Source organism: Alexandromys fortis, unplaced genomic scaffold (assembly GCF_014885135.2).
Source record: "Alexandromys fortis isolate MF-2015 unplaced genomic scaffold, M_Fortis_MF-2015_v1.1 scaffold_13, whole genome shotgun sequence".
Classification (NCBI taxonomy): domain Eukaryota; kingdom Metazoa; phylum Chordata; class Mammalia; order Rodentia; family Cricetidae; genus Alexandromys; species Alexandromys fortis.
The window spans coordinates 4,219,869-4,233,236 of record NW_026067908.1 but is presented as its reverse complement, the minus strand read 5'-3'; the positions used below and the strand labels follow the sequence as shown (position 1 = coordinate 4,233,236).

The window sequence follows — 13,368 nt, the reverse complement described above, 5'->3', positions numbered from 1 at the left end:
GCTTAGCTTGACTGAAAAAAATTAAAAGGGCTGGAAGCCTTTAATGTTTACTTTTATTTTATATTAATCTGTATTGCTTTTTAAAATGAATTATTTACTTTCAGTTGTGTGCATTGGTGTTTTGCCTGCATGCATGTCTGTGTGATAAGAGTCTTGTCTCCTCCAGCGGCAGTTACAGACAGTTGTGAGCTGACATGTGGGTGCTGAGAATTAAACGGGGGTCCTCTGGAAGAGCAGCCAGTGCTCTTAACTGCTGAGTCTTGTTTGGCTTAACTCCGTTCCTTGTTTGGGTTTTTATTAGCTGCTCTCTCTCTTTCCGGGCCTTTCTTTCTGAGAATGGAGTCCAGAGTCTTGCAAGTGTTTGAACTCTGAGCCCTTCTCCCACTCCACTCCAAGAACTGGCATCTTTTGTAATTAAATAAAATAATACACACAAGAACAGAGGACAAAGACAACAAACACATTTGGCCTAGATTTCCTTTGGCTAGAAATCCGTGTTGAGTTCAAGTTTTATTATCACAAGTGATGTTTTGTTTATAGGCAGAAAGAAGCATGTGTTGAATGCTTCATCTTTGGCTAACACTGCCCCAGGCACGTTCACAGGTATTAGATGCTAATCCTCACAGCCTTCCTGTGAGGGAAGACTTGGCTCCCTTTACACAAGTCTGGCTAGGGGATGATTGCTTCATACCCTGCTACAGGGTTTCTCATAGCCTGCCATGTTTCTTTTGGCTATCGGCCTAGTGGCCGCTGATTGGCTGTTAAGAACTCTCGTTGGCCAGGCGTTCCTATTCTTTGCTCTTGGATTCAAATCATCCAAGTCTTAGACTTCTTCCTTTATGTGACCGAAGGGATGAGAAGCCCAGGCTTTCTGCCTGTGAAGCACCACTTGAGATTGCTGAGGGACAGGAATGGTGGGGAAGAGAGAACCGGGTCACAACTCTGCTCGTCTCTGAAGAATGAGCTTTGCCACCAGCTCTGTGATCCGCGGCTTGATCTTCTGCACAGGCACGGTTGGATCCCAAGCCCCTACCACCTTTCCGTCTGGGGCCACTAGGTACTTCCAGAAGTTCCAGGTGGGCTCCTTCCCAGAAGTCTCTAAAGAAAAAGGAAGCAGAAGAACAAACAGTGTGCCTCCCCGTGCCCAATTCCTGGATCCCACTATCGGTCTATCTCACACCAGGCCCCACTCAGACCACTTTAATTAGCGGCGCTGATAACAAGCCCCCGCTCCCAGCACTTTTCAAAAGCTCTCCAGTAGATTCCAGTTGGGGGGTCCGGATTGAGAGAGGATTCTGGGAAGTACACAATACAGTACAACCCACCAGTCATCCTCTCCTAATTACCCCAAACATTCGCACCCTGTTCTCGAAGGCTGTTCTGCTTCGAGACAGAATTCCATGTAACCCAGGCTATCTTCATCTTGCTACACGGCTGAGGAGGATCTGGAAAGCCCTATCCTTCTAGCTTCTAACTCCTACATGCACCAAGATTCCCTGCTTCCAATTAAGCCTTAATGGCTTCTAAAGGTTAGTCCTTGTACTGGCTGAATCCAAATCACTATGAGAGTCTTGCGCTCTGATAGAGTAGGGTTCAGGTTTGTACAATTATGAGAGCTTTCCAGGTGCTTCTAATGCAAGGCCAGATTGATTTACAATCGTGGGAACTGGGAGAACACTAACAAAACACACAGGAGGGGGAGAAAAGGATGACTTTAACAAATACACAAAGCTCTCCAGATTCCAAAGTTCACAGGGGCTGCAGTTGAGACAGGCATTTGGGATTATCTTTCTTTCTTTTCTTTTCTCCTTCTTCTATTCTTAATGTGTATAGGTGTTTTGCTTGCATGTCTGTCTGTACATGATATGTGTACAATGCCCGAGGAGGCCAGAAGAGGGTATTGGATTCTCTGGGGCTGGAGTTGCAGAGGGTTGTGAGCTGCCATGTGGGCACCAGGACTCAAACCTGGGTTTGATTCTGGATGAGCAGCCAGTGTTCTTAACCTTGGAGTCACCTCTGGAATCTCAGAATCCCACTTTTTATTTATTTTATTTTATTTATTTATTTCCCGGAGATAGGGTTCTTCTGTGTGACAGACAGTGCTAGCTGTCCTGGAACTCTCTTTGTAGACCAGGTTGGCAGAACTCACAGAGACCCACCTGCCTCTGCCTCCCAAGTGCTGAGATTAAAGGTGTGTGCCATCACTGCTGGGAGCATCCCACTTTTTAATAAGCAAGCTTAGAACATTCAATGTTTGACTCTTGGTGAGCCAAACCTGCCTCTCACATAGATAGTCCCAAGAAGAGATAACCTATGCTGTAAAACTTGCCTACCCTTCCAGGGAGACAGCCCTGAGCAGACGTCCCACCGAGTAAGACCTAAACGGCGCAGTGACACCGAAACACCGTCTGACTGTCCACAGAGCCTCCCTCCCCACGCACAGAAAAGCACCCACTCCCCTTAGACCATCTCTGCACAGCTTCTGTACTGTCTGGTCTGCTGCAGTTAGACCACAGGATACCTAACAAACTCTGCTGCCTTTCCGTGCATGGTGATTTCATTCACGAGCCCATGCCTCGTGCCCGTCACTGGTATTCCAGGCATGGCAACCAAGCTGATTCTTTTGGAGAGGTTTCCCTCTTAGTGTATAAACTTTAAGTCAGAACAAGAGACTTTCAGAAATTTTGGTCACCCTTCTCCAGGTGTTGTGTGGCATCTCATGGCTATGCCTTAGTTTCTCTATTCTCAGTCTTCTGTTGCCCAGGGAGTCATGGTGATAGCCAGGGAGGGAAGATGCCAGGGAGAAGAGACAGGACTCACGGGTCAGGTATTTGAAGGCAGGGTGAGCACCGGTGCCCGTGACTGCGATCTTGCTAAACATGGGGAAAGAAACACTGTAGGTACGGCGGGCAAAGTTCTCAATCTCCCTGTCGGTGTCTGGTTCCTGTTGGCCAAACTGGTTGCAAGGGAAGGCGAGCACGTTAAAATGGTAGGGACCCAGGTCCCGCTGCAGCTGCTGCAGGGCTCGGTAGTTCTGGTCTGTGAAGCCACATTCGCTGGCTACGTTCACCACCAGAGAAACCTGCGTGGTAGAAACAAGACAGAAGAAGGCTCAGAACCATACACAATCCAGCGAGGAGGCATGACACCTGTGTCTACTCTGATACGCCTCCATCACACATGCAAGAATGCTATGAACATATGTAAATATGTGTATAATGTTCCCACAAAATACACCCACATATGAAATCAAGCATGTGGGGGCCTATACACATGTACACACATACATGAGTATCTGTGACTGTAAGCACACACAGTTCACCTAAATTAAAAGGCGCATGCTCGATGATGCAAACCTACATTAGCTAGAAGTACACAAATCCACAAATACATACAGTACATTCACAGACAGGCATGCGCACAGAGACCACGTATCAGTAGGCGATGCTCGGGAGGAGAAGGGCACACATGGGTTCGATTTGGTTCTGTCAGCTGGGTACTTCCAGGAATTCAGGCAGGCTCTTTCCCAGAAGTCTCTAAAAGAAAAGGAAGCAAAAGAGCCTCCCTGTACCCTCCCCGGGTTGGGACTGCCAGTACATGGGTACACAGACAGAATGACCCCCAGGACAGTCTTTTTTATCTCCTCCCTTCCAGCAAACAAATACTTTGATCACAGAGCCCTAATTTTATTAAAGACTTTAGGCAATAAATACAGCGCTAGCTAGCTGATGGAACTGAGTTATAATGTAATTAGAATTTTGGCACCAATGCCACATTCCCAGCTTCCAGCTATGTGTTCCTGAAAGATTACAATCCTTTGCCTGGGCCCCCTAGCTCTGGCTGTTTTTGAGACAAGCTGGGATAATGTCACCTGGCTACTGACCACTTCCCAGGGTCAGCCTGGAACAGAATAGACTCCTCAAATTCAGCAGTTCTGAAATTACAGATCTTCATTGTGGGGAGTGTCCTGTTTATCGTGGAATATTTGGCATCATCCTAGCCTATACCCACTCGATGTCTAGGCTTGACTGCCAAAAATGTTTCCCAGTGGGGTCTGTGGCACATACCTGTAATCCCAGCTCTAAGGATGCTAAGGCAGTAGAATTGTAAACTGGAGACAAGCCTAAACCACACAGTACGACTGTCTCTTCAATGAAAAAAAAATGTCATATGCCTTTAATCCCTGCACTTAGGTGGCAGAGACTGGAGCAAGTGAACCTTCATGAGTTCAAGACCAGCCTGGTCTACTTAGCAAGTTCCAGGCCAGCTACTGCACAGTGAGACACCGTATCTCAAAACAAAACAAAACAAAACAAAACAAAAAACAAAACAAAAAAACTGGAGAGATAACCATTTGCTGCCACACTTGACATTCTGAGTTCAATCCCAGGGCCCCACAAAAGTAGAAGGAAAGAAATGATTCCCCTAAGTTGTTCTCTGGCCCCTACCTGGACACCATGAAAGGCAAGCACACATAAACACACACACAATGTAATAACAGCAAGCACACATAAACACACACACACACACACTGTAATAACAAAGAAAAAACCTTTTTTTTTAATTTTTGAGACAGGGTTTCTTTGTGTAGCCCTGGCTATCCTAGAATTAGTTCTGTAGACTAAGTTGGCCTCAAACTCACAAAGATCCACCTGCCTCTAACTAACTCCTGAGTTCTGAGATTAAAGGTGTATGCCATCACCCAGCTAACATTAAAAAAAAAAAATCTTTCTGAGAAAGATTCCCCCCCGCTGAGGATCAGTGAGCTGATCTGACCCGCGGCACACTCTGTCTGGGGTGGTAAGAAGTCGGGAGTCTAAATTCTCTTCTCCAGGTAAGGCTCTCCTACCTTCTTTCCTGTTGGGCCTTTATTGAGTGCACTTTAAGATGCTTCTTTTTAGCCTGTATCGTGTGTATCTCCCTAGGCTTTGTGAAGGGGAGCATCTTGCTTCTTATTCCATCCAGGAAACCAAAGAGCTTATCCACCCATGTGCACACACATGCACAGAAACAGACTCAGAAGTGTACAATGAAGCAAGCCAATAAAACACATTACCCACCCCCTTCTCTCACTCACACATTCCACCCAGGAAGTAAGCACACCGCCAAGTGATGACCTCAACATTCATGCCCAGCCATGGACTCAGTGACGTCATCCGTGACATCTATGACTGTCACTCAGTGTCAGGCATGTAGTAGGAGGCGGCAAATGTTTGTTAACAAACAAATGAAGGTATACCCCAGGCAACGGCCCAGCTCAGGTCAACCAGATGCCCTGGACTGACTGCTCCGGGGTTCTTTTTCTGAGCTTAGCGATTAAGGGCAGAGACTCTTGAGTTGTACCGCTGGGGTTCAAATTCTAATGCTACCCCTCTTCAAACAGCCAAAACAAACCGGGGGTGGGATGATCCTGCACACAGCGGTGTGCCTGTTTGGAGATCAGAGAGTAACTTCCAGGAAGTGGCTCTCTCCTTTTACCATATAAGTCCTGAGAATTGAACTCAGGTCCTTGACACCCCCACTGGGCAAGCCTACTGGCCCTCTAATGCTACCTTTTTTATTTATTTAATTTTTTTTTTGAGACAGGATCTCATTGCCTAACGCAGCCTTGGCTGGCCTAGAACTGGCTATATTGACCAGACCGACTTTGAACTTACAGCTAGCTATCTGCCTGCTTCTGCCACCCAAGTGCTGGGATTAAAAGTATGTATCACTGTTCCAGGCTAACTCTACACACTATTCCTATCAGGAGCTGAAAAATATTGTCTATTTATTTTTTAATCTCCTATAGCTGTTGGGATTGCCTGACTCAGGTTTCAGTGTCTCCTTTATTGTCTTTCCTCCCTATCAGCTTGATGAAAACATCAACCTGTTTTGCCCATCACTATTTATCTTCAGGGCTTGGGTTTCTAGCTAGTATACAGTAGGTGCCAAATAATAAACAACGAATTAATGACTGGGGGAGCTGGGGGAGCTGCTCGGGTGGCGAATCTGGGGACTGTGTCCAGCCGTGTTAGAGGGGAGGGGAGGCCTGACAGGAATGGACCCTGCTCTTTGCAACTCTTTGGCGTCCTAGATGAGGTCACCGACGAGACCTACAGTACACACGGGCACCCTAAAGCTCACCAAGTGCTTCCACAGTGTCCCCTCATTTTGAAACTCACACCGGTCAGAGCAAGGACTCCCGGCGTAATCGAGAATGTCAAGGCGATTGAAAACAGTTTTGTCCTTAAAGACGGCCCTGCTCCCAAAAAAGCACACTGAGAGCCTTTCTTCTGTGATTCGTCCAAGCCTGCTTGATGGGCTCCCAGGCCCGTCAACGTCCAACACCACACATCTTCACATCAGGGTCTCCCACTCCATCTCAAGAGGCAGAAGATTTTGACAGGTTTTTTTAAAAATTAATTATTATTATTTTTCCGAGATAGTAGCCCTGGCTGGAACTCCCTAAGAGGACACCAAGTTGATCTCGAACCCACGGGGGGGGGGGGGGGCTAGCTTGTCTTTTCCTCCCTAGTGTAGGGCTGGGGATTAAAGGCCTGCAACACCTTGAGAGGATTCTTTGTCACAAACAGCATAGCACTGGGTCTCTGAACTTGTAGTTCAAAGTCCCTCTGGGTTCTCCCTGGCCCCATCAGTCCCGTCTAACACCATTAGTCTAGGGGTTTGTATCCTTCAGGTACCACTGTTGAAAGCCCTGGTCCTGCTGCCCTCCCCCCACTCCCCACCCCCCGTGCAGTTTTGCCCCCGTGCAGTTTTGCTTGCGTCTGGACTTGGCCAGCTCTCCTTGTCTTGCTCATTGCTCAAATCTTTTTTTTTTTTTTTAAGACCCAATCCTGATATACTCCTTTACTGTGATTCAGTCTAGCAAGGAGGAGCCTGTCCTGCTGGATGGCTAACAGCTCCAGCACAACTGCCCTCTAAGGGGTGGGGCTTGAGAGGACCAAAGGGATGGGAGTTGGTTGCTTTCTACTGTTGTGTGGTCCTGTGCCCAGGCCCTCGTTCTCAGTGTGCATTCTAAGATTCAAGCAAAGGTCCATCTTAGATGGTCACTCCCTATCCTGCACTTTTATTTGTCGACCCACTCACTGTTCCAGGCGCAAAAGTCAGACTGGAGGGGCAAAAGCTAGGGTTACTTTTACTCTTAGAAGAGGCAAAGCCGGGGCGGAGGGTATTCTCTTTCAGGGCGAGATCTTGCGCCCCGAGAGCGCAGACAACGCATTGTGGTTCCTGGGCTGTGCCACGTAGCCGCGGGCCTGAGTGGGCAAGGGCCTGGGGGCGCCGGATGGACGGATCGCGGGGCTGGGATCCCCGGGGTGGTGCCCAACGGGAGCATCCCCGAGCTGTGATGTACCCGAGGGGAGCATCCCCCCCGAAGAGCCTCGGCTGGGTGCACCCATCGAGCCCTGCCCCCGCCGAGTCAGGCCCGCAGGACGCCGTCACTCACCGAGCCGCGGTATTTCTCCAGCGACACCAGCTTGCCCCGGATGTTGACTGCCTTGAAGTCGTAGAAGTCCTGCTCAGACTGCACGCAGGCCGCGGCCCATAGGAGCAGCCACGCCGCCGCCACGGTCGCAACCATGACTCGCTTCCGAGGTGGCGGCTTGGCGAGGGAAAAGACAGGGAGGGGAGACCCCGGCGTGGCGGGCCCGGAAGGAGGCGGCCCACGGGCCAGGACGCGCCCCCTTCGCAATCGCCTCTGCAGGCGTGGAGTCCTGGCTCTGGACCTCAGTTTCCCCAGATGTTCGGCGCCGGTCGGCTCGAGATCCAAGGATCCCGTTTTCTTGAGTCTGAGACCGAAATTCGCTTGTATGAATTTGGTTGCTCATGCTCAGGATACAGCGACTTAATAGGGAGAGAAAGGGGGGAAATCTGTGTGAGATTAGCTCCTAGATAGTGCTTGGTTGGCCTAAGGCAGACCGCTCACGACTCTGAGCCTGCTTCTTCACGGGAATAATACACATAGTATAGAATCGAGAGTACTGAACTATAATAGAAAAATGATGGGAAACACCTGGATAGCTGAACGATGTGTACAAACTTTAGGTTAAGATGGAGAGGTCAGAGAAGGCAAAGGAGTCTGCAGCGGTTTGGACTCCTGCAGTGCAGGAGGTTTAGGAGAGACTGCTTTTGGGTTCACCCTGTAGGTCTCCTTGCAAGAGGTGCGACAGGAGCCAAGAAGGCTCCTTATCTGGAGCAGCTGACAGCTAAAGGCTTTCTGTGAACACTAACATGGCTAGCAGCTCGAATGTGGTCTTTAGTGACAGGCGATCTGGACAGCGCACTACACTGTTGCGCAGGCACAGAAAATCTCTTTGATACCCACAAGGGGCTGAGCATCTATTGGTGACTAAGTGTGCGTTACACATTTCGGGTACCTGTCCTATGCCAAATTCAGCTGGAGGCGCCTCTTGTGCAATGATGAGCAAGCGATGTGGTCCCTATTCAGAGAGAGATAGGGCACTAAGTGGTTCACAGTTAACTCTAAAATTACTGTTATGGCAAGTTAGTACCTGACAAAGCTGAGGGCAGGTTGGGGGAACGACAGGAGGTTTGAAATGAACTCTGACAAATGAGTAGACATTATTCAAGTAAAAGCAGGAAGCATGGGTGAAGGTCACCAGGGAGAGGGAAACATGATACACTGGGCAAGAAAGGGTGTTTTGGCGGAGTGGAGGGAACAATGCAGGGGTAGGGGTGGGGGTGGGGCAGGGTGGAGGGTATCACAAAGCTTGGTGGGCCACAGTAAAGTTTATGGGCTTGTGGTGCATGGTAGCCAATGCCTCTAATCCCAGCATTTGAGGAACAGAGGCAGGGAGATCCCTGAGTTAGAGGTCAGCCTGGTCTATATAGATCCAGGTGAGCTGTGGAAAAAAATTACAGGCTTTAAATCAAGAAATGAAGTTCTATTTTTTTTCCTGCTAGGATAAGCATCATGATAAAGTCCTACATATTGAAGACAGATCCCGTTAGCTTCCCTGTGGTGAGTAGACAGGAAAAGGCAAGGACAGATGCTGGGGGGAGAGGAAACTGGAGCTTTAGGGCCCAGAGATGGTGACAGCAGAGCCAGAGAGAGCAATGGGACTGTCAAAGTTGGGAAGGCTAAACAAAGGTGTCAGAGTAGGGAGCTGTGTCTATGAAGGCACAGAGCATAAGGGAAGGGTTTGGCTGCTTGGGGGGTAAGAAAGGGGTGGAGCAGATGAGTCTTCAGGGGCCAGCTGGGGAAAGGCTGTGTGTGCTATGTGTCACTCTGTAGGTTGTAACTAGCACACTTGAAGCTGCATACAAGGTTACACATCAAGATCTAAAACCCAGGTCCTCAGATTTCTGTGTCATCGTTAGCCTCTCTCTCCACGAGCAGACCGCTTTGTCCGCAGAGGTGGGATACAGGACAAAGGTGTTCCAGGTCAGGCCAAGGCCTAAGCAAGTGCCCTGCCCTTCTGCCTCTTTACCCCTATCTTGTGGGAGCCTTGAGACCTGTGATGGGTAATAGCATAAACAGTTGAGCTGACAGCAATGATGTATAGCTGTCTGTTTCCATGACTGCCTTGCCCACTAGGCTAGGAGCACCTCCAAGGAAGGCCTGTGTCTGGATCATCTTTGTATCCTCTTTTTATATGCTAGATACTCAATAAATGTTCATTCTTTGTAACCCTTCTGGTGACCGATACGAGATGCTGCTGATTTTGTCCAACAGAGTGTAGTGTAATCTGTCACTTTAGTCTCAGTTCGCTGCGTATTTCTGGCGTTTTTAAAAGAGCACAGTTATTTCCAAGTGGCACATTTCACAGCTAGGAGACCCGAAGACACAGACACATGACACCAAACCCCAGCTGAGCATGTGACAGGGTTGGGCACTCACTCTAGGATCCCTAGTCCTCCTCTTTCCTACAATAAGCTCAACAACATTGTTCATGAATATTTAAGAATCTCACAATATTTGTTCATCAGATTGAGTCCCTAATAGGAAGCTATCTGAAGAGTTTTTAATATAGTGAACAAACAAAATAAAATTATTGAATTTATGTTCCCGTGGGAGGAAAAAGGACTAAAAACTAAGCCGTGTAATAGGAAACCTATAGTACTCTAGATGATGAGAGATAGGGTAGAGGGGTATGTGGGAGGAAGAGGGATCACAATGCTGTGTGGTGCCCTGTCCCTCATAGTTTGGGTCCTAGAACCTTGGCTCAGGGTGGCAAGGATATGAAGAAAAGACAGACATACAAACAAACACACAATGTATGAAGCTGGATGATGGGGGTTTTGCTTGTTTGTTTTCATTGTTGTTTTTGTTTTTTTGAGACAGGGTTTCTCTGTGTAGCCCTGACTGCCCTGGAACTCACTCTGTAGACCAGACTGGTCTCAAACCCAGAGATCCACCTTCCTCTGACTCAGGAGTACTGGGATTAAATGTGAACACACCACCACACAATGATTTTTTTTAAAAACACTATTGCTATCACTGCAACCCGAAACCTTAGCATGTTTATTAGGTACAGCCCAGGGGGAAGGGTTGGCTAAGCCTTCTTCCTAGAAGGTCTCTGTAGGCGAGCTGTCTCAGGCTGTCAGCATCCTAAAGGAGGAAGTTGCAGTTGCTAGTCTTCACACATACTGGTTACTCCTTCATAAACACTCTTACCCAGTCCCCTGAAGAAAACTCTGCCATTCCTTTTGAGCCTCGTCCATAGAGAATGGCTTTCCTAGTTTCCCATGGGCCAGTTGGTATCAGAGTCCTCAACAGGACTTGCTCATGCCAAAATACACCGTCACTCAGAACTTCACTCTTTGAGGGTTTGGCTTCTTCCATTCCCTTCAGTATGTGTTCTTTTTCAATTATCAGTAGATATATGTATTAGGGTTCTCTAGAGGAATAGAACTGATAGAATGAATGAATGAATTCATTCACACACATACACACATACACATATATGATTTATTATAATGGCTTACAGCCTGTGATCCAGCTAGCCCGACAATGGCTGTCTTCCAATGGACAGTCCAAGAGTCCAGTAGTCATGTGTGTTGGAATGCTGAAGTAGGCTCGAATGGACTTACCAATGAAAATGAGAGCAAGCAGGCAAAGGGGGAAAACTTCCTTCTTCCATGTCTTTTATAGAGCTGCCAGCAAAAGGCGTGGCCCAGATTAAAGGTAGATCTTCCCACCTCAAATGAGCTGGATTAAAAGTGGGTCTTCCTACTTAATTTAAGTAAGAAATAACCCCTCACAGGTGTACCCAGTTGCTTGGGTTTTAGTTAATGTAGATGTAGCCAAGTTGACAACCAAGAATAGCCATCACAAGTCCACACCTTGTCAACCTGACAATCAGATCTCCTTAGGTCAGGCTTAATTTCCAAATAAAACAATAAGCAGGCCATAATTATGCCTAACATAAAATAACTATCTCTTGTACAACTGAAAATACATTAAAATTTTAGAATAGATGACAATATTCCTTGAAGGACATTCTTTTGGTATCTCAAAACTTAACTATGATAACCAGATATTCTCTTAGTTGATGTTGCATTACATGATAAATTTTGTTTTGTTTTGTTTCTCAAGACAGGGTTTCTCTGGGTAACAATCCTGGCTGTCCTGGAACTTGCTTTGTAGACAAGGCTGGCCTCAAACTCACAGAGATCCTCCTGCCTCTGCCTCCTGAATGCTGGGATTAAGTGTGCTCCACCATCGTCCAGCATCATTACATGCTTTATTGAGGAAAGAAAGCAAATATCTGTACAAGCATATCCTTAACAAAATACAACAGAAGACTCATGTCTGTTATTCCTTGGAAACTACAGCTCCCAGACTTCCCTTCACCTGGGCGCGCTGGCGCGCCCAGGTGAAGACCATCACTCCCAGATAACCTTGCGCCCGCAGTTAAAAGCGAGCGCTCCACGAGGTTTCTCTCTCTTGCCCCTTTTTCCTCGTGTGTCTGCACGTCCCGCCCTTATCGTGTTTCCCTCTCCCCATTAAACGCACCCACGTGGGAGCTGCGTGTCCGTCTCTTCCTTTGCGTCCGTCTATCCTGTGTTTGTCCACACACCCACGCCGCCCCGCCGCCGTTTTTAAGGAATATTATTGGTGCCGTCGACTCGGGGACTTCTCCGTGCCGGATTCTCCACCTGAGGTCCGGGCTCCGGGCCCGGGACCTCACGCCGGACACAGAGTCAGAACCGGGACCACCACCGCCCCACGGCCATCTCCAACTAACCGTGAGTCCCCCCCCGCGGGCTTTTCCCTCCTTGATACGCCTAGGGACGTCCGGCCGGCTCCCCCTGGCTAATCTGGGTTGGAATTGCCTTCCCATTGCCCCCCTCCCTTCTCTTGGTCTTGTGCCCCTGGTTTGGTTCTGCCGCAGCTGGGAGCTCATTGCTCTCAGTCGCTTTCTCCCCAGGGTTTGGTGCCCTGGTTTTCCTACTGCTCTTCCTTCCTATCTGTGTCTCCCGCGTCGGGTCCACTAACGGAGTGGACACCTTTCCGGCTGTACGGTCAGCCCTAACGGCGTGATTGTCCTCCTGCCGGCCGAGTTTGGTACTCGTCGGTTGCCGGTTTCGAGTCAATCTTCGCCCATAACACGGCCTCCTCTTTCCTCGGACGCCTGGATAGAGGACTTGCTGTGCTCGCCAGCGGCCAGATCTGCCATGGGTTCAAGACAATCTAAGACTATTCCCCCTGATTCACCTCTGGGTCAACTCCTGGAGTCTCTAAAACCCCACGCCCTCATTCCGTCCATTAAGATGGATAAACTCGTCCGTCTTTGCTCCAAAACGTGGCCCCGTTATAAATTGGAGGGCAATATCCGCTGGCCTCCTCAGGGCTCATTTGATCCTGACATCTTACGTGAATTGGCTAATTTTTGTCACCGCTCAACAAAATGGAAGGAGTTAATGTATATTATGGGATTTTTTTACATGGCTCTAAAGACTAATCCTTCTACAGTTGCTCACTGCTCACCCGCTCACATGTTCCTGGCACTGTCCTCACAAAATCTCCCTTCCCAACAGGTATTCCCTTCTCTGGCTACCGCCATGGACCCGGCTGACGAGCCTCCTCCTCCCAGGCCTCGTGGGACCGCCCCTTCCCGCCCCCTGACCGCCCCTTCCCGCCCCCCTCGGCCGCACGAAATCTCACCCGCCCCTTTTCCTCCCACAGATCCTAAGTCTTCACCCCGCGCGCCTCGTTCTAACATTCCTCTTCCTTCTACAGCCCGTTTTAACAAGTCTAGGTCTTCATCCCGTTCTCCGCCGATACGCAGACATTTTAACATTCCTGCCCGCAGGCCTTCCTCCCGTTCACCATCTCCGCGCAGACATTTCCCCAGGTCCAGATCTCTTTCCCCAAGGAGTTTTCGCAGCCTCCGTTCTCGC

General features: G+C 48.7%; 1 protein-coding gene across 1 annotated transcript; it reads right to left on the bottom strand.

Moving 5' to 3' along the window:
- Nucleotides 1–463: 463 nt before the first annotated feature.
- On the bottom strand, nucleotides 464–7,747 carry Gpx7 (glutathione peroxidase 7). The gene is made up of 3 exons (XM_050136363.1): nucleotides 7,448–7,747; nucleotides 2,821–3,082; nucleotides 464–1,098 (listed from the first exon to the last, which is right to left on the bottom strand). The coding sequence occupies exons 1-3, from the start codon at nucleotides 7,580–7,582 to the stop codon at nucleotides 935–937; spliced, it is 561 nt and encodes a 186-aa protein (XP_049992320.1). The 5' UTR covers nucleotides 7,583–7,747; the 3' UTR covers nucleotides 464–934.
- Between the last annotated feature and the right edge of the window lie 5,621 nt (nucleotides 7,748–13,368).

Coding starts and splice junctions, on each gene's coding strand:
- Gpx7 (XM_050136363.1), bottom strand. CDS start 7,582: ATGGTTGCGACCGTGGCGGCGGCGTGGCTGCTCCTATGGGCCGCGGCC. Junction 3,083..7,447: donor TGGAGAAATACCGCGGCTCG/GTGAGTGACGGC, acceptor TCTACCACGCAG/GTTTCTCTGGTGGTGAACGT. Junction 1,099..2,820: donor TGCCTTCAAATACCTGACCC/GTGAGTCCTGTC, acceptor CTTTTTCTTTAG/AGACTTCTGGGAAGGAGCCC.